We start from the raw sequence: 25,537 nt of genomic DNA, 5'->3' as shown, positions 1-25,537 counted from the left end.
TTTCAAGTTTGCGAACAAGAAGTAGTCAGTCGGTGCCAAGTCTTGACTGTAGAGTGGGTGGTGGATTTCTTCGAAGCCGCATTCCTTTAGTGCAGCCTTGGCAACAGAAGCTGTGTGGACAGGGGCATTGTCCTGGAGCAGCCGGACACCTCGACTCAACCTGCCGCGCCTCTTTTACTTGATGGCGTCTCGCAGTCGGTGCAGGAGTGAAGCATAAAAAGTCGCATTCACTGTGGTGTTCCTGTCTTTGAAGTCAATGAGGAGGATCCTGTGACGATCCCAAAATATTGTTGCCATGCTCTTCTTTGTGGATTGTGTGACCTTGGCTTTTCTTGGGGGAGCTTCTCCTGGTTTGCGCCATTCCATCGACTCCTTTTTCGATAGGGGATCATAGTAGAGCACCATAGTCTCATCCCCTGTGACAGCTGACTTCAATATTTCTTCTTCATTCTCTTGACAGAGCTCCAAAAACTCTCTGGCACAGACGACGCGCTGTTGCTTTTGAACTGACGAGAGAAGACGTGGCACCCATCTCGCACTGACCTTTTTCATGTGAAGGCCCTCGCCGATGACGCGAAAAACGGTTGTTTTCGAAAGCCCCAGCCTTTCTGAGATTTCCTTCACCTTCAGACGCCTGTCGCTCAGCACTTCCTCCTCGACAAGAGACAAATTTTCTTGTGTCACCACTTCCACTGGATGACCATCGCGCGGATCATCTTCAATGGACTCTCGCCCCAGTCGAAACTGCTTAGCCCAGTCTTTTACCGTTGTGTACGACGGAGAGGCTTCCATGTACACGTTGTCCAGTCACGCTTTAATTTCTTTAGATGAAAGTCCCTCTTTTGTCAAGAATTTTGTCACAGCGCGGTACTCGATTTTTTCCATTTTAACTGAAGAGTGCACCCTGGCTGTTTGAAATGCCGCTCTCCAACCGACAAAAGCATGGAGAGGGTTGAGGGTGGTGCTGCGGCCCTCGAACAGATGGCGCCACGCGTCCTTAATCGCATTTTCAAATTCGCGCGTATGTGCTACCTCGGGTCGGAAACTTATGGAACCACCCTCGTATGCGCCTAGCGAGTGTCGTCTGCTACGTATTGCTCCTGCGGCTGTGTGTCTGTCATTTGTTTCTTGCCGGGTTCACCATTGACGGCATGGATCTTTACGAAAGTAGTAGCGAAAGCGACACCGATAATGCGAATGACAAAGAGGATGATGTGACCTGCTTCTCGCAAGCTATGCTTGTGATCAGGCGAAAGCGCGATACGACGCCAGCGACGCTGCCGGAAGTTCGCGAACGCACAATGCGTAGCGAGCGCAGCGACCCTCAGAGAAGAGCGGTAGAGCGTCCGACAAATTCGGGTGATGACAGCTCCAGAGCAACTCCCCTTGTAGAGCGCGCAATGGACCTGGGCGCTCTCGCTCGGATTACCAGATGCATCACCCGAAATCGCCATGAGCTACCACTACCCGAAGAGCAGAAGGCGGTGTCGGAAACCCAAGTCATCAGGCACAGAGGCGCAGAGCGCCCAGGGAGAGTGCAGCAGAAGTTCTGCGGGAACTTCTGAATCAACTGAAAACGATCGAGGAAGCTAGGCAGAAGCGCCATGAAGAGAAAATTGCACTACTTAAGAGATTTGTGGCATCATCAGTTTGCACTGAATGTAGCTCAAAACCAACCCGCTTAGTCTGATCAACATTCTTAACTCTTTTATACAGAGTGTAAATGGCTCTTGTCAGGTATTCCATCGAATTGCAGGCAAACTGCGCAAAATATACTGGAGGCATTCACCTGTAAATGCAAATGAGACAAAAGTAGCTAATGAATTTAATTAATAGAATTAGGTCTGCAATGAATAAAAGAGCATTTTACAGGAGGCTCTCAGCTATTTGTCTCCTGATCTCCGCAGAACGATGCACAGCAGCGTTACTCACAGGGAGGGGCGCTTCACTTTCATCTTCCTCATTCGTGGAGAGCGATTGAAAGGCTTGCAGGTCGTCCTCAGCACTGCACAGGTTGTGCAAAACGCAACATGCCAGTATGATCAGACATGATTTCCTTATGGTAACGAGAGGATAGAGAGGTAGCAAGCGAGCTGGTGGTATAGATGTTTATGTGATATAGATGTGGTATAGTGTTTGAGACCTTGTCTGTGTTTGTCGTTTTATGTCCCCTAGTCTCGGGTTTTTAAGTTATGGTTCCTTATGGTGTCCACGTCTCCGCCTACAGTCTTCTGAAACGCTGCTTCAGAAGACCGAAAGTGTGTTCAATAATAATAGGTTGTCTGCTGTGGGCATAATTGTATGTCTTCTTCCACTGCGGCAATGCTTGTTCCGACCCTTGTCAGCAGCCATGGAAGCAACGGGGTGGAGGGTATATATGTTTATTATTTTAAAAACAAGAGGGAAACTTTAGCCTGCGCTACGGCGGCAATGGGTAGGCTGCATCACCAAACAGGCACCTACCTGAAATATGACCACCACGTTCATTACATTACATGTATGATATGAAGGTATTGTCACCCTGAGATGCACTCATATGTAAGCAAAATACCGTGCAGTAAAACAATGTTATGAGAACACCATGCATTGCACAAAGTATCTTTCAAAGATTGCTGTATTTTCAATGTCTCCCAGAATTAAAAATAGTTCTATGGATGCTCTGGATGCTATGGATATTCTGGCACCTTTGCATTTAGTAGATGTCTCTAGGTAAAAGAAACTCTGTTTAAGTACGTTCACATTGTGGGATGTTCCAGGGCTTCCGACAAAAACGTCGATGATTTTTTCTTCAATGCAGAAGCCCTGTAGCACAATAGAGTGATATTTCTTCTGTTGTAATACGAGTCCGGAGACTACTGGGGAGTTTTGATCGGGATATGCGACCCGTCTATGGCACCTATTACATTCGGTATCCTTTTGCCTATTCCATTTGCCGCAGACTGCTGGCAGCGGGTCGTTTCCTCTGGGCTAGTAATGACATTTTCACTTATGTCCTCCAGGAAACGTAGGACCCGCAGGACGCACTTGTGAGCCGAAAACTCAGTGACATTGAACTTGTCCGCCACGAATGGTGTTCGCGACCCCAGGTATGCCAAAGCGATGAGTGACGTCTTTTTCGCTGGCACCCTTGGGCGGCCGATAGTTGACTTTGGAAAGTGCACAGATGCCTCGAAGCGATGGGACAATTGTGCCACATGTCCGCGTGACATCCGAAACATCCGTATGAACTCGAGGCCGTAGTAACTGTTTACGACCGACTCATAATATCCTTGAACACGGCTGCGCTTGTGCTGGTTCTTCGCATATCGTCCCTAATAAAACGATGTGGTCATCCTCGTCATCACTGTCGGAGTCAACAAAGTCCACACGTACAGCAATGGGCAACGCCATGAAGAAAGAGATTCTCCCAATATCCGCTAACGAATTGTTCTACAAACAAACCGCGAACAAACGACAGACGAGCTGAAGACAAACGTAGCAGACGACAGGGTCTGCGCTTCATCATTCTTTTTTTAGGAGCCGGTAGTGTCGCGCCAGTGCAACTGGTTCAGAACTGTAGTCTACACCTCGCGTGCACTTCACAACTGGTGTAGCACGAGTGCAGCACATTTCTTTGAAAAAGAATGCACCTACTATGTCTGAAATGCTTTCCTACTTCTTCTTTTTATGTGCAGCGGCAGGATGTACAAAATAGGACGCGATGATGGACATTCGATGAGAAAGGACATATAAATAAATATTGGGTAATGTGTGCTTCTAAGCAAACAAAGGGAAAACTATCCGAAACGCGCGTAACCAAGTAGCGCAAACAAAAAGTCATCCTTACGCAAATATGGCTGGATAAGTCAGCAGTTTCGAGGACATATCATTAAAGGTGGCGAGGCCGGTTCTGTGGGTTTAGGACTTTGGAAACAGGTATTCCAACTGGTTTTTGTTGTCCCTTTCTAAGCTTATCCAGGCTTAGGGTTGTAGAGCAGCTGGGTCGCAGTATTTCGAATTCATGCAAGCGCAATTTGGAGCACGCGAAGTACATGCGGAAGTGTGCGGAAGAACCTCCACGTTGGGGCTCCCAAGTGAAGCTGCATCAGCAAGTCAAGTTGAAAAGTCTGGAACCTCAAAGGAACCCGAAGATATTCTCCCACACATCTGCGTTTGAAAGCACCACCATAAGAAAAACAATACACTGCTCTCCAATTAAGAACAGTGTCAGCAAACTGTGGTAAACGCGCTCTTCGATTTTTAATGCGAGCGTCCCACGGCAGCAGGTTGGTGATGCCAATTGTTGTACGCTTAGTCCAAAATTCTTGGGAGGCGAAAGAAATCAACTTAGTGTTCTAATATCGGCCGCACGGCATTCCCTGCCTGCGCGCCACTGCCCAATTTTCTCACAAGCTGCGTGCTCTGGAGGAAAAGTCTCGCGACAGCAAGATGGTATCTGTTTTTTTTTTTTTTTCATCCACAATAAATGCGGTGAACCTATCTGTCTTGTAGGGTGTATGAGAAGCGGTACAGAGCATTCAACTCATGCATTTCTTGCAAAATGCATGGCGCATTTGATTTGGCCAGATCGAGGACTTCAACCAGCGCTTCAGTGCATCGCGTGAAGCCTCCTTTACAGGTAGGAAATTTGGTACCAAAATGGAACCTAGAAGACTCCAATATTTGCCAACGAAACTTGCACCAAATGTTTCGCCATGACACAGGCAACGTCCCACAAGCGAAGGAATGCAAAGCAGCATCAACGGAACGTACTGCACGCGCATTTCTATTCCTAATACATGACTTCTATTGGAGCAGTATCATGTGAAGCCTGTTTACGTTTTGTCCAGAATTGTTGGGCGTTTGAAATGTCTCGTTTCTAACGAGAACTTTGAAAACGTAATTCCAGTATGGATACATTTGATCAGACTGCATATTTTCTGCCTGTACGTAACCATGTTAATAGCATTTTCCAGGCATACATATAGTATACGACATAGATTTATTTCGGTAGGAGTTTCACAGGAGATATACGGGGTGTCTATTTTATCCTTTACAGAATTTTTATGAAAAAAAGTACGAGAGCAGCACATATGTCCTTTTTGAAGTTGAGTTATATGGCCAGGCGGACATCATCTGGAAGGGAGTATGTAACTACAAGATGGCTAATTACCTAAAATTCATTAATTAACTCTTTAATTAGGGAATTTTGGGCAAAAACGAGATAGCAGAATGGGAGACAATCCTGGTTGAAATCCATTCTATCAATGCCGTGAAATATCCATTGCGGAATTTATGTATGCAAATGAGCCGAAATCGAGAAAGCGCGCCCCCTTGAGCGCATCATCTACGCCGGCGGAGGCTTATATGGACCGGAAAGCGGTTTACCTGGCCAACAGATCGGTACCTACTCCAACCATCTCCATTGCGGGAAAGTCCGTGATTGGATGCAGAAATCGTCTGCTTTTGCACGTGCTAGTGCACCGGCGTGAGCAGACGACTTTCAGAAGTGACTGGTGACCCCGGGAACTGTCGTACATTCTCTTTCAGTTCTCAGGGGAAAGACGCACATTCTAAGAAGTAGCCCACTTGCTGGTTTAGAACAACTATATGTCAATGCTCAGAGACAAAGGTAAAAGTCGCAGGCGAACCCCGCCCACAACCATAAATCTGAAGTTGTCCGTCATCGGCGCTCGTGGTCGTATTACAGCCCCGACCAAAAAGATATTACGCGCGCTTCCATTACGCTCCCCGTTGCACACTGATCATGTTTTGGAATGTAGTACATGGAGAAGGAGTGCGTGTTTATTTAAAAAAACGCATTAAATACTCGCGGGAAAAAAAACACGGGACCTAGCTTCCACTTATCCGATTATGCGCCATATTCTCGAAAACCCCACAGTCAATGCACGGGCTGCATTCTCCGCTCGCGGAGATATACGTCTGAGTGTCCCCATTTCGAAAGAAAAGGGGAGCTTATGGGTACGGCACCATATTATGGGGATGACTCAACTCAGGATCCTTCTGTAAGTTCAAACTGCCATGGCAATTGCGACAACTGCATGCTGCTCCTTTGCTCTTCGCCCGGCCAATTGGCGACGTGGGCGACTTACCCACAGACCGATGTTATGCATGAAGTTGCATGAGAGTCAAGTGCAGGTTTCGTCGTCTACTATTATGGCACGTTTCGACAAATTCCTCGAAGACGACTTCATTATTCTGAATTAAACATTGACGGTTGTATACAAGGTGTTTCTTTTTATCTGCAACAAATTTTCATAAAAAGGAGTATTGCCTTAGGACGTTTTTACTTTCGTCATTGGTTACTCGACGGGGCTGCTACTAGGAAGCCGTATTTTTTTTTTTTTTCAATTGGGGGACTACTTAACAGAGATATTTTAATCAAGTTTTTACTTATTGACTTTAGGGAGCACATTGCAATTGAGATATTAAAGCAAGATGTCCGCTTGATGTGCTCGAGTCACTGATGAAGCACAAAAGCAATCACAGCGCGCGCTACGGACCTAAGTATTTGACAGCTGTCGCCTACTGTAAACAGCAAGTGGTCGACAAAAGAGCGTCAGCGACGTTGATATCTCCCCCTCACTTAACGTCACAGAAAAACGTCAAACGCGATGTAGGGAACCCTTAAGGCTGGTTTAGAGTCCGACGTAGTCTTCGCCCGTCGCCGCCCGCGTTCCGCGCTGACAGCTAGGGTTCGTTTTGCCACGCTTCCTCATCCTACTGGGTTCATAGTCTGATGCGATTCGTCACAGAGCAACGAAACCACCAAAGGAGATTTTCACATTTCGTAGTGGGAAAGCAGTCATATCTGTACCCGCGTGCCGGAATCCGACTAAAGACAATCCGTGTTCCCATCGTTGGCAATGTTCAGAGTTCGAGGTAACTCGTTACTGTAACTAAGTTCCTTTTTTTGGTAACTTAACTCAGTACTTTTGCGCCGTGGTAACTTTAAGAGGAACTCGTTCCTTTTTCAGGGAACTTTGCCAAAGTAACTTATGTTAAGTTCCAAGTTACTTTTAACTCGCTTTCCACTCACGTTCACATATTTTCTGGCTTCCTCTCAGGTTCCTTCATGGCATTTTTTGCTATAAAACGTGATGTTCAATCAATAACAGTATTTTATTCAGGAAGTAAGAACCGCTTGCCTTTGAAATGAAGCTGAACCATTGATCGCCCACAGGGAGTAAGATGCAAAGCGTTCGAATAGACCTCTACCAGAGAAACGTCATCATGACATTGGTATACAGACTGAAACCAAAACAAATTGGAAGGAGAGGGCTGGGTTCCACGAACGGGCATTTGTTCGCTGCCTCACATTGAAAGGAAAGCAGGTCCTTTTAAGGGACCATATCGTAATCCCCTCAAGACCGTGGCTTTCGGGCGCGACCTTGTTCACGTCTAGCTTCGAGCGTAGTTCAATTCTACCAAATTTCTGGCGCTGTCGAACACTATAACGTCATTTGTTTACAAACAGGGAGAGGTCTATTGTTGGACATAAACGAAAACGATCTAAGCGTGTTGCACTCCTCCGCAGGCAACTCAAGGTCTAACTCAACCGCGCTCACGCGCGCTGCACTTGCGTAATGCTATTTTGTGTCCGAAGTAACTTGGAAGTAACTCGTTCGTTTTTTAAGTAACTCAGTAACTGCGAGTTACATTTCAGGCTGAAGACCTTCGTTATTAACTTAGTTACATTTTGCACATGGTAACTGAACTTGTAACGAGTTCCTTTTGACGGGTAACTTCTCAATCTATGGCACTGTTATAGTTCATAAGTCGGCGAATTCACTCATGATGTCCATCACCGACATCATTCACCATCACATCACTCAGAATGATGTGATGTTGAGTGATGGGCAATGATGTTATGTGATGTTGAGTGAAGTTGAATGATGGGCAATGATGTTATGTGATGTTGAGTTTGATGTTGAATGATGGGCAATGATGTTATGTGATGTTGAGTTTGATGTTGAATGATTCAATGATGTGATGTGATGTTGAGTTTGATGTTGAATGATGGGCAATGATGTGATGTGATGTTGAGTTTGATGTTGAATGATGGGTAATGATGTGATGTGAATTTGAAATTTATGTTGAATTATGAGCAATGATGTGATGGTGACAGTAATGTTGAGTGAGTGGCAATGATTTGATGCTGAGTTTGACGTTGACTTATGTGCGAAGATGAGATATTGAATTTGAAGAACCTGCGATGGGTTTTTCAAGTTGAAATCTGCGGTTTAGGGTGTGGGGTTGACATTAGTCGTGGTTGGTTGGATGGGTGCTTACAACTGCCCATAGAGTAAGCATTGCAAGTATGCATGGCTAGACATGAATAAGGTACCCCATTTTCAGCGTGCCTGTTCTCGTGCCCTGTGATAATCTGAGCTTAACGGTAGTGGCGGGAAGGTTTCAGTTGTATGTGTGACCTTGCTGCTGGTGGGTGGGAGGGAGAGGGGAGTTTGCAGTTCACCGTTATGTTCAGGCTTTGGAGTCGGGGTTTCGGTCGTTTGGGCGGAGCTGCACTTGGATGAATAACAAGGAGTAGGGGAGGTGGGCTGACCTTGGCGCGCTCGCGCTCTTCGTTTTGCGTCGCCTCTGAGCAGGTGTGGTGTTGTGGGGATGGCTCCAGCATTAAGAGCGGCGGGCTGTTATATCTGATGTGTCATGTGTGGGAGGGGAAGGGCTTCCCGTTCTGCGTTGTATTTAGAGTTGGGGACTCTGTGGTGCTGCACTTGGATGTCATCCGTAAGGGACAGAAAATGAGGGTTGACCTTTGCGTTCTCGCGTTGTTTGGTTTGCATCGCTTCAGAGCAGGTGCGTTGTGGAGGTTGGTTCCAGAGCATAAAGAAGCGGCGCGTTCGGGCTTATAAATCGGTTATGAAAATCAGTCTCTTTGCACTCCTTCCTTTTCTTTTTATTACTGCTGGCAATGAAACATTCCTGGTGTCTCGGCGAATGAGCGGGTACATGGAAAAATGGGACGGGTATTGTGCAGTATGAACTCGGGGAAAGTCACTGTCACGTGAACAAAATGACAGCATCAATTGCCCGACATCGTTTTGGGCAACCAGAGCATACCACGCTTTGCTTTATGATTTTTTCGCATTTTTATTTTTTATTTTTTTTTGCAGAGGCAGAATGCAAGCATGAATGAAAAATTGTCCAGGGGAATGTGGCATGAAACTGGGTTGCATAATTTTGGTTTATAACCACGCGTACTCTGCACACGTACAGCGGACAACCCAGTATATTTTGCTAAAGAGCTTCGGGACGCAGCCCCAATGTTTCATTGCACACAATTTTGTTTTTGTGGTTACGTTATCCGAAGTTGTCTTTTGTTCCTGAGTACGACGGTCAAAATAGTTTTCTGTCAGGAACAGCCTAACAGGTTTAGTACAGAACAGCAAACAAAGTGACGACTGTGATGGTCCGCAGGTATGGTTGGTGAACTGTATTCGACACGTCAATGAAGTCACTGCAAGAGTGACGACTCACACAAAAGAAAATACCTGTAGAACGATTCGGCCTCACGTACAGTGTGCTCTCATGCCTGGACATTTATACACTTCGTGGCAATGGAATCGGTATATAGACACTTCGAACTGCCGAAACCGTTGTCCGGCCTGAACTTTCGAGCGCCGTCGAGTTTTTGATACACTCCGGTTCTGGAATAGGATCACAGATCACTACGACGATCCCAAAGGAACTGCGCATGGGTGCGCGCGTTTCTTCCAGGTTTAGCATAGAGCGTGACTCACATGATATTCACGTTGTTCGGCCCACGTCGTATAGACGATATCAAACCAAACCAACGATTCTTCAAGCCGAGAAAGCCCTTTGGTATCAGAGCTCAGAGGGAAAGCAGGCCCACGTACCGCCAAACTAGCGGATGCACGAAACATGCCGCCAAAGAGGGTTCGTGCCGGTTGAAGCCGACTGTGAGCGATTGAATGCAGAACCCAGTGCAGTGCTGCGTGGATGGGAAGCGGACTGGAGAGACGTGTCGGCCGTTTCAGCAACCACGGCTGCCCATGGGCGTTCCCAGGATTTTTTTTTCAGGGGGAGGGGAAAGTGCCAGGGGAGGCAAGCGTACGTGCTATCGCCTACCACATCTTTATCTGAAGGCGGACGTTGCGGACTGTGCGGGTGCTCAGAGGTTCTTATTATGACATCTGAAAATAATCATTACGACTGATGTCTAAAGTATAAAGTAAAAAATGGGCACGTATGTGCACTGGTGCGACCAGTTGTTCCAGGACGCTTGACGTGTGAAAGCACTGAATGATTTAGAAGATTATTTCAGCACCTGTGTCCTTGAGGTAGTTCACCAGTGCACACAGCGCAGCGAAAATCCACAAGACAAGACCTATTCCATTACCTGTTGCAAAAGGATGCTACCGTGTTCACATATCCAGCTGGGAGATTCAGTGATACATGAACAGCGACCTATCGATAATCAATAAAGGAGTGCTCATAAATATGCACTAAAAACTCTGCAGGAGTATGCATGCAACTATGCACCTCAAAATATGCATTAAAAATTGTTAATGTAAGTATTGTGTTTCGTCGTTTTTGGTGTGAAGGTATACAACAAAGAAAGCATGCACCACAGACATCGTCTGCTTTTTGCACCGTACCACAGTGCATATTGAATAATAATATAATTGGGGGTAAATTTACGCGCATCGTAAGTTAGCCCATTTGTGTGAAGAGATGCTGCACGTACAGCATGGTAGGGCTACTGATAATTTCGACCACTCGGGGTACTTTAGACGTGACAAAGCAATCTTTAACATACCGTTGCTGGAAGCAATGTTTATCGCTCCCACATTGCTACCATTCTCGGCCAGGATTGAACCCGCGATCATGAGCTCAGCAAGTATACACGTTACCAACAGAGCAACTGAGGCCGGCAGTGCAGATTGAAATGCGAACGCGGTAATTTCCCTAACTGTATACAGAAAGCGAAGAAGCAGAGTACGGCCCACCAGACTCAGACGCCATGCTGCTTACACCAGTGCATCTGCAAATACAGCAAGACATACACACACACACGCGCGCGCACACACACACACAAAGGCAATTGGAGCATATGGCAATAATCCAAAATACGCGCCGTGCGAGTATTTTCCGTATATGCCGTAACGTACGAAACATTCATTTATACGCACTATAGAATCCACTAATCGGCCCCGAACCATGACCAAACGTGCTTCTATTGTAGAGATACGACACTCTATCGAGAGAGAGAGAGAAAACTAAGATGCATTTGCCTGAAAATCCGCCGTTTCACTGCTAGATATTTCCAATGCACCCCCAGTTCAAACAGCCCAGTTTAAAAGTCCCAGTTGAAACAGCAGCACGTCGAAACCTCTCGACTGGGAAAAAAAAAAAAAGGAAATCTCAATGCACGCAGAAAAGCAGGGGCGAAGTCACGATACTCCCCTGCACCCTCTGTTGGCACATGCCTCTTTCCCATCATGGGATCCCGGTCATTCCCCGATGCAGCGTAACCGACTACTGAACACCGACGAGCAGTTTCACCACCGCTCCCGCCTCTCTCCACACAACCGCCACCTTCCACATACGTAGCAGAAAACTGAAATATGCCAGCTCTATGATTAGCCGTGCAGCGCCAAGAAACTTAACACCATAAAGCCACCGGATGCCAAGGCCAAGACCTGTCATGCCTTATCTAATGTAACAATATCAGCAGTCGATCGGCGCGTTGCGCAACAACCCGCAAACTAGGAGGACAGCGGCATACCAGCTGCCACGCCACTCGCCAATCCTCATCCTACGCACCTGGTATTTGCATTCACGCTTTCAGTACAACCCTATCGCCACCCCGCCCCGCCAAGGCTCGCTCCGGGAAGTGGGCGGGCGCCCTGCCAAGCCCCGCCCACCATTGCGACAGCACAAACACAACACCCGTTTAATTTACGAACGTCACTGTAAACGGCCGCCACCCAAAAGATGACATCTGCCCAGGAGCCGGGACGCATGGTCACCGAAGCCTAGAAGCCAAGTCGTCGCCGAAGCGCAAGCATGCGCAGTATACAAGGCCCTCAGTCTCATAACCGGTCCCTGCAGTTCAGATTCGAAGTCCATCATACACAACGAAGTTGAACTCAGAACGAGTTCTGAAGTTGAATTCTGACCTATGATATGATGGGCTATGATGTCGAATAATGAGTAATGATGTTATGGGCTATGATGTCAAATGATAAGTAATGATGTGATGGGCTGTGATGTCGAATGATGGGTAATGATGTGATGGGCTTGTGATGTTGAATGATGGGTAATGATGTGATCAGTTGTGATGTTGAATGATGGGTAATGAGATGATGAGCTGTGATGTTGATGTTGAATGATGGGTTATGATGTGATGAGCTGTGATGGTGATGTTGAGTGATGAGTTATGATGTGATGGGCTGTGATGGTGATGTCATGGGCCAGGGATGTAATATGGGTTATGATGTGATGTTATGGGCCAGGCAGGACATGATGTGATGTTGAATGAATATTTCGAAAAATGCCGACCTATGTTATAGTTTGCACTACTGTAATACGGATGGTACCCCAAACATGGACAGTGAACTAAAGAAGAAAGTCGCACGTCTTCCTAGCTGTTCTCCTTCTTTTCCTTATCTCTATAGTGTATATCCGTCATGTATTATATGGGCACGGACGACTTCGATCAAAAGCTCAGTGGGCGACGCCATGTTGGGAAATGTGAGTCCACCGGAGCCCACGCCGTGCACAGCTCGCTGGCCAACGCCAGATGTAGAATATTGCTCTACTCCCCCGTCGACGGCTGACGTAGTCGTGCGTTGTAGCCGCGCTGCGCTCCGCCGAGTGTCGTCGAACTATGAACTCACCGGGGGCGGCGGCTCGGGATGCGCGGCGCTACGCTGCGCGTCGTTACGCCCCACTCCGTCGGACTCTAAACCAGCCTTTATCGCAGTATATTTCACGATCTTCGTTTTGTATTTCTTTTTTGCTTTATTTTCTTCCTTCGTGTGTTCGGAGTCGCTCGCCGTATCACTCCTCTCATTCTGCTGGGCACGGTTCTCACCCTTCCCCGGTGCAATAAGCGCTGATATATAGCGGTGATACACAAAGCGACTTGCAAGCAAAAAATAAAGGTCGTGAAACATACCGCGAAAAGGGTTTGCCTGAATTGCCTGTGACGTCTTTCGCTGACGTTAAGTGAGGACGGAGATATCGACGTCACTGTCGCTCCTTTGCAGATTACTTGCTGTGCACAGCAGACGACGGAAGTAAAATACTTAGGTCCGTAGCGCGCGCTGTGATTACTTTTATGCTTCATCAGTGATTCGACCGCATCATGTGGAGATCAGGCTTTAATATGGCAATTGCAATGTGCTCCCTAAAGTCAATAATTAAAAAGTTGATTAAAATATATCGGTTAATTAGTCCCTTGATTGAGAAAAAATACGGTTTCCTAATAGCAGCCCCGTCGACTAATCCAATGACAAAAGTAAAAGCGTCATGAGGCAACTTCCCTTTTTATGAAAATTTGTTGCAGCTAAAAAGAAACGCCCTGTATGTGTTGTACTCGTTAAGATAGTTTTGGGTGGGTTTCGGAATCGCCGTGGCAGTACGAGACCGTCCCTTTAAGTAATGACTTTTCGGTAATTAGTAATGTTGTAGTTGCATACTTTCTTCGAGAGGATGTCCGCCTGGCCGTATAACTCCATTGAAAAAACGGCATCTGTGCTGGTCTCATAGCGTGAAGCTCATAGCGTCTCATCTGTAAACGCGGGTGTATCTTGTGCATCAACCCAGCCTCAAGGTGTAACTACTACGTGTTGATACCGTTGACTTTACCGTTGGAAAATGCATCCATTAATTTGTGAGACCAAACTATAAACACGCTGGATTTCATACGGCCCTTTTGGACGGACCAGTTGATAAACGTATAAAGATATTGAGCACAATTGTCGCCACGTATTTTGCGTACGTTTATGGAGCCTGTTGTTACGTCGGTTTCACCAGCTAGGTACCCTGTGGACGTGGCTTCCAGCGCGCATAGCGATGCAGGAACCGCGGCTCATCTTCACAACAAATGAACACGGCTGCAGCATAACGAGCTTCTTTCAACGCTGCGAGATTTGGGAGCCCACTCTCATCCTAATTCGCACCACACAGGACGAGGTGAGTACCCTTTGTTGGGACGCTTACAAGCATTTTGGTTGTTAGAATGCATACAGAAGATTGAAAGACTGGTGTACAAGTGAAGAGAAAATGATAAGGGATGACGTTTCGGGCGAAACGTCATCCCTTGAACAAAACATTAAAATGCAGGCAAGCTGGTGTAAGGATGCTGATGGTACCATTTCCTTGAGCTTGAGGGGGGGGGGGGATAGGGACTGGAACACAAAACACAAGTAAACAGGGCAACCCGTCTATTTGTGTTTTGTGTTCGTCTCCTTACCACCACCTCAGTTTTCGTGAAGGAGGGTGTGGTTCCTGACGTCTTATTGTGCGCGCCATTGGTTGGTGAAGCAGGAAGACGGAGAACACATGAACAAAAAGAAAAGAAAAAAAAAACAGGTGGCAGCAGTGCGGTATGCAAGCGTCGTCGTCACTGTATCACACGCTGTGGGACGGCCACGAAGAGTGCGTACGGCGTCTGCCGATAGGGAATGCAGGGCACGGCGCGCCGAGGCAGAACGCAAACGGTATAGCACATCCAGCGGACAGGCAACCAAACACGCATTGGCTGTACGACGACAGCATGACCCAGCAGTGAGGGAACGCAAAATGGCTGCGATGAGACGAAGCCGAAAAGAACCGAGAGTTGTTTACGTGTGCATGCCGAACAGAACCGTGAGCCACATGTCGCCTTTATTGCGCGTGGACTATAGATACAGCTATCGCTGTCGCTCCTTCGCACGTAGCTTTTGTTAGAATGTAATTTGAAAAAGAACACTGTGAGGACATGGACCGTCTATCAAGACCCGGAGCGAGCAAAGGCTCGTCAGCACTGGGTAGTTTCATTTATAATCGACCAAGAGGCGCCGGTGACATTTTTATTTTCTTAAAGAAAAAATTAATGTTGTTCCTAATCCGAAAAGAAGCAAAACAAGCCTAGTCGCAGGGCTCTGCAATATTTCGTTCTCGGTCGGCGAGGCTCCAAGTAAATGAGCGCGATTTGGGCAGTTCCAGCTTTTCCAAATTTGGCGCGCTGGATCCTCCGAACGGCTCCTTTCTTCTGAAAGCAATTTTTTCACTGGCATAATGGGTGGTGAAGATTTGCTTAAGACAATTAAATTCGGTGGCAAATCCCGAAAACATTTCAAAAAAAAATCGCGAAAACGCCTCCGAGGACGTTTGTAGCGCAACTTTGCCAATTTCTTATGTGGTCCCGTAATTTTCGAATATGACGGAACTTATATGAGATAAAAGGGCTTTTTTTACTCTTTCGTTTAGTATATAGCGCGTTATCATACCTTCAGGCGTCCGTCCACAGTGACGCAGTAATCGCGAATGCGTGCAAGAAAATCTGTTTTCAGGACCGTTTTTCTCAAAAAGGCCATCTTCAATTTTGTTTATATTTTGTGGAAACATGCCTTGGACACCGCTCTTTGATATTATAAAATAAAATTTCTGCTTATTTTATTTCTTCAGGGCGCGCAAATTCTTTTTCCGCACCCTGGTCGCTTTTAATTCGAAGTGCCAAAGAATGGTATTCACAATGGTGCTCTTTTTTTTCTTCTTCTTCTTCTTGCTGAAGGGTATGCTGTGATGACATTACATGAACGATCTGGTGCAAAGTGTAGTGAACGGTACCGCTGCAGACATCGGAACCTCGTCTTTAACACACCGAAACACTGTTCGATGCGCACACGCGTCTTGCCATGAGCAGCATTGTATACACTTTCTTCCGGTGTCACCGGAGTCCTGACAGGGGTAATGAGCCACAGTTCCAACGGGTATCCGCTGTCACCTGCACACAGAAAAGGGGTCCATTAGGATGTTTTGTGGGAGATTTCACTAACTGCCCTCTTAACAGAACGTTTTTTAGAAGAACGTAACTTTATTTTGGGCATTGAACACTTTTTCTTAACTCCACGGGTTTTTGCTGTTTTGCTGTTTGCATTGTGCCTGTTTATGTTACGATACATTGTGCATTTTATCCTCTAGTCAAACTGGGCTTTGTGTAGCAACGCAACTTACGCTTTCCTGCCCATGTTCATGTAACCAAAATATGTTTGAATGCAGTGCAATTCTCGTTATAAAGTACACCAGAAAGCTATTAATGAATACTCATGAATAAAACTTCATATGTTTTGTAGAGAAAACACCAGAAATTTCCCTGCCACTGTGTGCTTGTGTTCATCTGTCACTTGTGACGGTCTAGCGCTGTTAAGCGATTTAGCGCTGTTAGCGCTGTTAAGCGATGCATAAGAGCAATGACACATGCTGTTAGCAGCATTCACCGTTGTTCTTGTGTACATAATGTAGTGTGGCTGCTCACCAAGTAGCCACTCTCCAGATTCAAAGATGCCTGTATCTGCTGCTTGACGAAGCTGGCATAAGCTCCACACTGATGCATCATGGCAGCTTCCAGGATATCTGGCATTTAGGTACAGTATCTTACGCCCAGCATCACAAACCCGTTCAAAAGCGATGCACGGCATTGTATATACAGCCATAGTGATGAAACTTGCGGGAATGTCATGTTGCCGTCACAGCTGTTCACTGTACATAAGCTGCGTATATCACAGACATTAATAGAGAAAAAAATTGCTAGGAAGACGGACAACAACAGACTACAAGGTAATGAAAATACAAACAGGCAATAAGGATACAGGAAGGTACTACAAATGGAATAAAAAGGAAATATGACGCAGATGCCTGGTGCACACAATTGAATATATTACTCACTGCCAGCACATTGATAGCGTGATAGCCTTTATGGCAGTAGTAGTTTGCATCCACAAACCGTGGGCCTGCATGGCTGGGTGGAATTATCGCCACTTCAGTGCCATCAATTGCACCGCATTAGGGCACTCTGCTCCACTGTGAGGGTTGTTTGTCGCCATTGCTGCGTGGCACAAGATTTCAATAATCAGACAGTGGAAGTGAAGAGAGACGTCTTGAGCATCATGTGTGTTAGAGCAGGTCAGGCACTTATGCATAATGAAAAAACAAAACAAAAAAACAAATAAATATATATTAAGCTGCACAATTGTGTATGAGCATTATTTGGTCGTGTTTGTTCTTCTCGTCGTTCCCTGACCTAAGATTTTTTTTTTCTTTATAAGTCTGCGCCACGAGACAAGCGTTCTAACATTCTTTCAGAATACATTCTATCACATGTACACGTAGCTACGTGTCGAATTATGTACTTGATACAAATTCCAGAATTCGCTGTACTGAGGTGAAATCACAACGGGAAAAACAATATTTCGATTGTCCACACACAGTTTCACCTTCTACGTACCTGTAAAATCAACAGCTGCAAATACCTACCTCGCTGAAGGTCTCCTCTAACCGCTTTACACACCTCTCTTGTCTCGTACTTTGACAGACGAAAGCGAGCCACAAAGTCGTCGTCAGATAAATCAGTAAACGCGTCTCTGTGAGGACGGAATGAGCGCGTTGGCTCAAGAAGATCAATGCCTTCATCAGCGAGCAGCGCGCAGATGGCAGCCATTTTCACGACGCACGGCGAATATCTTTGCGTAGGCCATCACCCTCTCACAAAACGGTGACCCGCGTGCGGCGACGCTACGAAGCCTGACCGCGGTCAGCTCCGCGGTCAGCTCCTTCGCCTACGAATAACACCACGTGGTACGGCTATCGCCCTGGAAACGACGATATACAGCCGGAGAAGATGTTGCCAGGAACGCGCCCCTGGAGAATCACTTGCCGTATCCTGTCTGCTGCGCCATGTGAGGCAAGATAGACAAAGGGAAAGGGGTGAAGAATGTTGATAAGCGTGGGTAACGGACCCGATGTCCCTGGCTATCTGCCAAACTCAAAAGAAGGTTCAGGAATACGGCATTTGGATAACACACAGACAGTTTACTAGCACTCTGGTTTGATACGTACAACGATAAAATGACTGACGAGATATACCTAGCAATTTGGGTGATGAAAGGCCGAATGAGCTAAAGCAAGGATCCAACATCCATATGACTAACGACGTATGATGACGAGCGTCGTACGATGAAAGAACGCACAACAGCACGTGGCGCGCGCTTATAAGCATGTAGCGGCGCCACTGCTGGCTCATGACAATAACGGTGAGGCCGAATTGAACAGATTGGCTCTCACAATCGCTCCTTCGACCCTCCAATCAGAAGCGTGTCAGCTCCCCGCTTGGCTTGGCCGGTTTCGGCCACCACTGACTTCTAACTGTAATAGCTTTCATGCACGTAGTACAGTCATTCCGTGTTTCTAAAGCAACTCTGGAAGGACTGTAACGAACACAAATTTATTTGATGCATCATACTTATCAAATGCCTGACACACATGCATGCACTGAGCGTACAGCGTCCGTTACGGAGCGCTTGCTCGCACACTGCAACTAAGTCCAAACTTGCAAAGCACGCGCGCGCGCGCGCACGCACGCACACACACACACAGACAGACAGACAGATATATATATTTTCCCCCCTCTTTATATATATATATATATATATATATACACGTCAAACAGGATGTGATGCAGCTGGGAGAATACTATTTTCTTGTCATTATGCTCCAAATCCGACGGCGCTCGAAGGTGTTCCTCGGGCTAGAACACTAGTGATGGAAAAATATAGAAACTTTCGATATCGATCAATATCAACATCATAAAAAATAATTGATGACATCGACTACAATCCCGATATTATATCGATATATCGGTATTTTTAAAAGAAATATCGATATACCGATTTTTGAAAAGCCGTCACGCCATTACTTGCACAAGGGAAAAAAGTTATCCTTGTTTTTTATGCGTATTACCGCTGAGGCACGTTATGAAGACGGCGACGAACAACGTGCGTTACGAGGACCTCAATTATCGTGACAAAGATTGGGTAATAATTAGTGCAAGAATTTAGGAATAGAGGATGCCGCCCTCTTCGGATCCGCACCAGCTTGCCTGCTTCCTTCTTCGTTCCTCGAGAAATGGATGTTTGCGAATACGGGGTCACGCGAGTAATACAAAATTATCGGTTTCGACCGCCGTGTACGTTGCGCGCTCGGTCAACTCATTGTGCACATTCCAATGCGTCGTTATGGATGAAATGCAGCCCCGTACGATCCACGAAGTTTCAGAAACTAACAAAGTTTTCCCCTAACATGCATCACATCTTTACAGGACATGTCGGTATTGTGTTGCAAAACCAAATCAAGAGGGAGACAGGGAGAAAGCCGTCTTGATTGGTTAATAAACTCGTTTACCCGCTCCTTTCATATCCTGTCCACGGGGAAAAGTCGCCGAATCACTGATATTTCTATCAGCATGCATATCGGTATCTATGTACTATCGATATTATATCGATGTGAATATCCGTATCTATGTCGATGGAATATCCATATCTCTATCGATGTGAATATCGATGTTTTAAAATTATCGATAATGTCGAAGACATAAAATATCGATAAGAATATCGATATCGTTCCACCCCTACAGAACACACGACAGCACTATAGTTGAACCCCGATAGTCTGTGTGATGCGGCAGGCTGTGACTCAACCTACGTGACAGCGGGTCAGTTCACAATGCCTACACTGAACGCGGACGCCAGAGCCCTCACGGTTGTTCGGATTGCAGCTAGCATGAGCCAGAGTCAAACAAGGTTGTAAGCGGAAAGTTTACTGTGAGCATAGGTCGAGACGCTGGGCCTGTGAGCACCTCGCACGCGGACCCAGCAGAAGTAACTCTCGGCGCGGACAACGCAATGCTTGGAGCCAGATGCAGGAATCTGGTGGGCAGACCAGCAGCCGGACCCAGGAACCCAGGACCAGAAATGAGTCACAACCAAGAGCCGGGCTGTAGAACTCGAAGCCGATGCAGCCCAAACTCTTTTCCCCGCAGAACCCAATCCCCGTGCACTTCTCTCCGCGCCCCTTACGTCACAAACTCTGCACGTTTCCCCCCCGAGCTTCTTCTTTGCCCAGGTGTGACCACGACCATGACAGTCTGTTCGTATATATATATTTGTGTCGAGAGGTAGTACAAAGTGAACAGAGACACCATAATACACGAATAAGACGCGAACGCTGTCAACAAAGGAAACTGCCGATATCCACCGTCCAAACGAATCCGCTGAGAGAGTACGCACTACGCAGGCGAGGAAGCGCAAAGTGCCCTGTTGATATTCTGGCATCCAATCGAAGCACGCCAAGGACGCACGACCGAATAGAAAGGAGTCTATCCTTCTGCAGTGCTACTTTTTTTTTTTTTTCATACATACATTTTGCGAGAGCTGCGGGGGGCGCTTCGGCTGAGCAGAAGCAGCCCGATGTAAGAGGGGAAAACAGGCACGTAGCGAGATTGAGTCCCCTTTCCCCCTCCAACACAATTGACGCGACGCGACTTCACCGAGGCTTCAAGAGTCCGTTAAAGAAATGTCATCTCATTTAAATATGGGGTATTTGGTGACTCCCTTTGGGGGTCTCCTTTCACATATACAGGGTGTTTATTTTTATTCGTTACAGAATTTCTGTAAACAACTAACACAGCAAAATGGATGCCGTTTTTGCAGTTGAGTTATATGGCCAGGAACATTCTCTCGAAGAACTAACTACAAGATCACTGATTACCTATAATTAATTAATTAGGGGATTTCGCGCAAAAGCGAGGTAACAGAACGCGGATATTCCTCGTTGAACGCCATTCCATGTTTAAGAAACTCTTAAACGCGCACGTGTGTTGAAATATTCGTCGCTGAATTTTGCTATGCAAATGAGCCGAAAAAAGAAGTTCGCACTTTTCGGGTGCAAAAATGATGCGACCCTCGCTTTATCTGGGTCGAATAGTGGACTTTCTGGCCAACAGACTAGCTCCTACTCCAATCAGCTCCATCGCTCCAAAGCCCGTGGCCCTCTCATGTGGGTTGCCTGTCGCTCTTTCTGCGCTCGAAAAGTATCTTGCTTCGGCTCATTTGTATAGCAAACTTCAGGAACGGATATTTAAACACACGTGCGCGTTTAAGGATTTTTTAAACATGAAAAGGCTTTCAACGAGGAGTATTTCGCGTTCTGTTGCCTCGCTCTACAGTATGTAATCACCGATAGCGTGCAGACGAACGCGTCGCGCGGAGACATTCATGATGCATTGAAGTGTTGTAGCACTGAAACAGCCCTATATGCCACTTCCCACAGTGGAGAGTGTCACTGAAACAGTAGTCAAGCTCAACCTGAGAGACATAGAAGTTACGAATAATCTCTGAATTAGAGCTCTTGTTAGGGCTCTTTCACACGTCTTTCTTCGCCCGTTTGTTTCAAAAATAGTAGCTGAGGGCAATCGAACCCCGTAGGTTCCAATGGGTCCGTTTGGCCTCCATTAAAAACACGCTGTGAAACAGGCCTTAATGAGTCTCTGGTGAGCGAGTTGTTTCTTCCTTTCGTTATTTCTCTTCTTTAAAAAAAAAGAAGAAAAAAAAAAGAAACGGAATAGCAAGTCTAGCATGCGTTTGACTGACCTGTCCTTCATGCATTTTAAATAAATATGCACCACATACACAGAACCAGTGCGCTATGTCCTGTATTTTTTTGTTTCATTATTTTCAGAGGCTCGGGGTTTACTGTTCTACACAGTGGGCCGAGAGGCACAAGGAGCGCTCCTACTTTGGAACTGGAGAGTCATTTGTGTTCGCCTTTGATGGAGAAAAAGGCAGCCATTATCCATGGGTGGGAGCCCGCAGCCACGCTGAAGTGCCAGCTTCATCTCGTCTTTTTCAATGCGCCGATCAGAAGATGATCCAAGTGGGAGGAGGGTGAGTTACATCACCATTTATCTACGAATTCATGTTATTTTAATGCGTTAGCATTAGGCGTGTCAAAATAGAAAAAGTTGCATGTATATGTGTGTGCGCGCCCTGTATGAGGTGGTGAAGCCTTACCGGAGGCAGAGGTATAAGTGGATATGTAATGGGGATATAAGAGGGTAAATGTAGATGGAGGTAAATGATTGGAAATTGAAGTAATCGAAGGTAATTAACAGTAAGAGGTAATGGTAATTGAAAATAATTAGATGTTATTAAAAGCAATTAAAGCAAGAGGGTTGAGTTGAAAGGCAATGAATGTAAGATATATGCAGTTAAGAGAAAGATGAACTGAAATTAAAGATTACCGTAGGTAATTAAATGTGACTAAAGATAATTAACGTCATTTAAAGGGGAATTGAGAGTATTTAAGGCAAATAAACGTAATTGGAGGGAAGATTACCTCAGGTATCCTTCGGTTACCGTCGGTAATTAAAGGGTAATTGAAAGTAATTCATGATAAGTAAAGGTTAATTAAATGGACTTACATATAATAATGGAAAGTGTTGAACGAGAAGTCAAGCATAGCCTGGAGGCGGACAACCGGAAGTCAAGTTGGACCGGAATCTAACGCATTTCTCTCGGATTTACCTCCAAATCGCCACTGAATTAAAAAAAAAAAGAATTATACCTCCACGCACCAAGCCGGGGTCGTGTTAAGGCAACAGGTAGGTAACCAATAGAAAATACAGAAAGGACACATATGAGTATACAGAATTAGACAGTTGTGATAAGAAGAAAGGTGCTTTCTCAATATATAATTAAAGTGCTTCACAGAAATAGCACAAACTGATGAGGGACAGCAATCGGAACTTAATGACGCGAGCTGTATAGAGAATCAATATTTTTCAATTGAAAACTTGATGTTATATAGTCCATGTTCAGCGCTGGGTTATAAATATGTAAATTGTATGACAGAAATTTTACGTTGAGTTTCTACAGTTTGAAAGGCTTTTCTTGAAGGGCTATTACATCAGACGTTCGGTGGTAACTGCACGGAAAGAAAAGCCTGTTGAATAGTGCCTGGAATAGTACCTGGAATAGTTCCTGTGGAATAGTAGATGTAGAATGACACCACGTCACATATGCATATTTGTTGTGTGTTTGTGTCTCCTCGGGTGCAGAGTGTTACAGAGGGAAGTGGATAACAGGAGGGCCTTTATGTAATTTTATCAGTGGGATTAATGGAAAATTCCTGTGTTGGTTTTCGTGTAGCGCATGTAATATGCCGGTGTTAGAGTGGAGAAAAATTGTCAGTGTGTCACACAGCGCCCAGCTGACCATGCTAGGTGGTAAGGTTGGCGACCGGAAATCGAAACCTATGGGTCTATTCACAGGATGCAACTTTAGTAGCGTGCAACCAGGTGGCGCCGTGTGAACGGGATGGGCAACCCGGTTACTGGAGTTGCAAGCACGGATCTCCCCACGAGCGATTCTTCTCGCAACCTCTCCATCACTCCTCCGAAGACATCCAATCGCAATGACTCAAGCATCGCAAGCCCTCGTGGCATAGCACACGTAGGACCTTGCTTCTGATTCAAACAACAACAACTGTATTACGGGATGATGAATGGGGAGTTTCATCGCCGGGGGCGATACTCTACCCCATTGCTGGGGGTGATGCGGGGAATGAAATAATGAGCCCTTCACAATAAGGATCGAAGCCCTGTGGTGTCCAGAAAGGTGAAGAGAGCCTTGACAGCTTCTGATTCAATTTCAGCAGTCAAAGCAGGTATAAGCGCTGCCACATCGGAATCGATACTCCAAGGGGCGAGCTGTGCCCTCACCTCACTCAGCCTCTTTTCTATGGTGCGATCTGGAGAGTGAATACTTTACCAACCATGTTATGTATGCAACGAGCGCAGAGGGGATGGGGGAGGCTACATGTTTATTTGGAGGGGAAAAAAAGGAAAGTGGAGAGCTGGTGTCACTTTCGCTGTGGAGATGGACGACCACGCGGAAACTGTACTTCCTGCCACTAACACAGCTGTGCTTCACTTACTGGACACAAAGATGCACTATTGACATTCAATGTCGTTATAGAAAACATTGGAGACACGCTTTCTACACCATGAGTATAAATGAGACATGGTCGATGTTTCTCTGCTACCTTCCCAGAGCTCTATCTAATAACTTTTCTAATTTCTCTCACACTGCCTCTTTCCTCTGCTCACTTTCAGAAATGGCTTTGCTCTCTACGTGGACTCTTCGCTGGAGCACGGCCGGACACAGCATTGTGACACATTTGACAACCCACCTCTGGTCAAGTCTGGCGAGTTTGTCGTTGGCGCTCTGGAAGTCCTGGGCTTTGAATAATCCTATGTGGAGAGCAGACATCTTATACATGTACCACAATTTGTGCATACGTAAGATGTAGTTCAAGACGCTTTCCGAGATTTCCGTAATACGCTTGTGAGAGACACTCTCAATGCAAGCAGTGCTGCCAAGTGTGCATCGTACCGTCACACTGTCGCGATAATTGGTGTAGTTCAGCGGTGTGCACACGTAGCTTATTTATATGGTTGGTGTTTCGATGTTGTGTAAGTAATTGCGTAAGAGGGCATACCCGTAGGCCATACTCTATGTAGGACAGTTGAGTGAGCTGGACTGGGCATCACAGTCACTGTCCCGAATTCGGATGAAACAGTAGGTATGCCGCGACATTTGGCTAATTGACGAAACCATGTAAGTGTAAATAAAGAACGTTCGAATTAGGAAGCTCTCCTGATTTTTTTTAAACGCGACATCGCACCTTCAGAGCCGGTTCTTTCTTCTTTGTTTATTTTCTGTTGTGTCGCATACCATATGCTCACATATCAATGCTGAGTTACACAAGCAAGGACTCTATAACGAGAGTGCATCGGCGGAAATAGAAAAAATGTGTAGCTCATGCAAGCTTCGAATGTGAGTACGAACTGCGATGGCGCAACGTATTGTGACAGCAGTTCGATAATAAGCAGCAGCATAATCGATTGTGGTAATTATTATTCAGACCGCGATAAATTCCTTAATGATGGATTAATTTTAGGACACACATCCAATTACTGTTGCGGTAGACGGATCTGTTGTTCACATGACCTAGTTTACCTAGTTTTAAAAGTCTGATATATGTGAGTTCAGTTGAAGTTTATCTAGTGTTATATAGCAGGCAATGGGAGCAGAAAGTAGAGAACGTTCGCGATGCTTGGAGGCAGCTGCGAGTTTTCGAGTCAGAGGTGTATGACACGCAAGGTTTTGATGAACCTCAGCCAGGCGAAATCAACAAACAAACCTTACAAACAAACAAGCAAACAAACAGGTATGTATTGATGCATGGGAGATGCATCACCCAGTAATGACCGTAAAAGATACCTACGCGACAACAGATCAGCCTCCTTCGTTACTAATGGTTCTGAGAAGGACAATTACAAATATTGCTACCCAGAGTCTCAGAGGAGCAGTGATCTTATAAGAGTTATGGTTTTGGCCTCTGTTTTGCTGTAAAACTTGTGCTTTACATCACTCCAACTCACTGT

At 45.9% G+C, this 25,537-nt stretch overlaps 1 protein-coding gene and 1 long non-coding RNA gene across 2 annotated transcripts in view; one reads left to right on the top strand and one right to left on the bottom strand.

Moving 5' to 3' along the window:
- The window catches only part of LOC135394418 (GTPase-activating protein skywalker-like), a 282,666-nt gene extending 257,932 nt beyond the window's left edge, over positions 1-24,734 (top strand). The window contains exons 9-11 of the mRNA XM_064625152.1: positions 14,029-14,187; positions 21,769-21,974; positions 24,203-24,734. Of these exons, the coding sequence (XP_064481222.1) occupies positions 14,029-14,187; positions 21,769-21,974; positions 24,203-24,338 (501 nt within the window). The 3' untranslated portion in view covers positions 24,339-24,734. The remainder of the gene's footprint in view (positions 1-14,028; positions 14,188-21,768; positions 21,975-24,202) is intronic.
- LOC135395616 (uncharacterized) lies at positions 16,619-17,792 on the bottom strand. The gene is made up of 3 exons (XR_010423215.1): positions 17,512-17,792; positions 16,924-17,083; positions 16,619-16,748 (listed from the first exon to the last, which is right to left on the bottom strand). It is a non-coding gene; the product is annotated as an uncharacterized LOC135395616 (long non-coding RNA).
- Positions 24,735-25,537: the final 803 nt, after the last annotated feature.

This window comes from Ornithodoros turicata, chromosome 5, assembly GCF_037126465.1.
Source record: "Ornithodoros turicata isolate Travis chromosome 5, ASM3712646v1, whole genome shotgun sequence".
NCBI classification, from domain to species: Eukaryota; Metazoa; Arthropoda; class Arachnida; order Ixodida; family Argasidae; genus Ornithodoros; species Ornithodoros turicata.
This window is presented reverse-complemented; position numbering and strand designations above follow the sequence as displayed.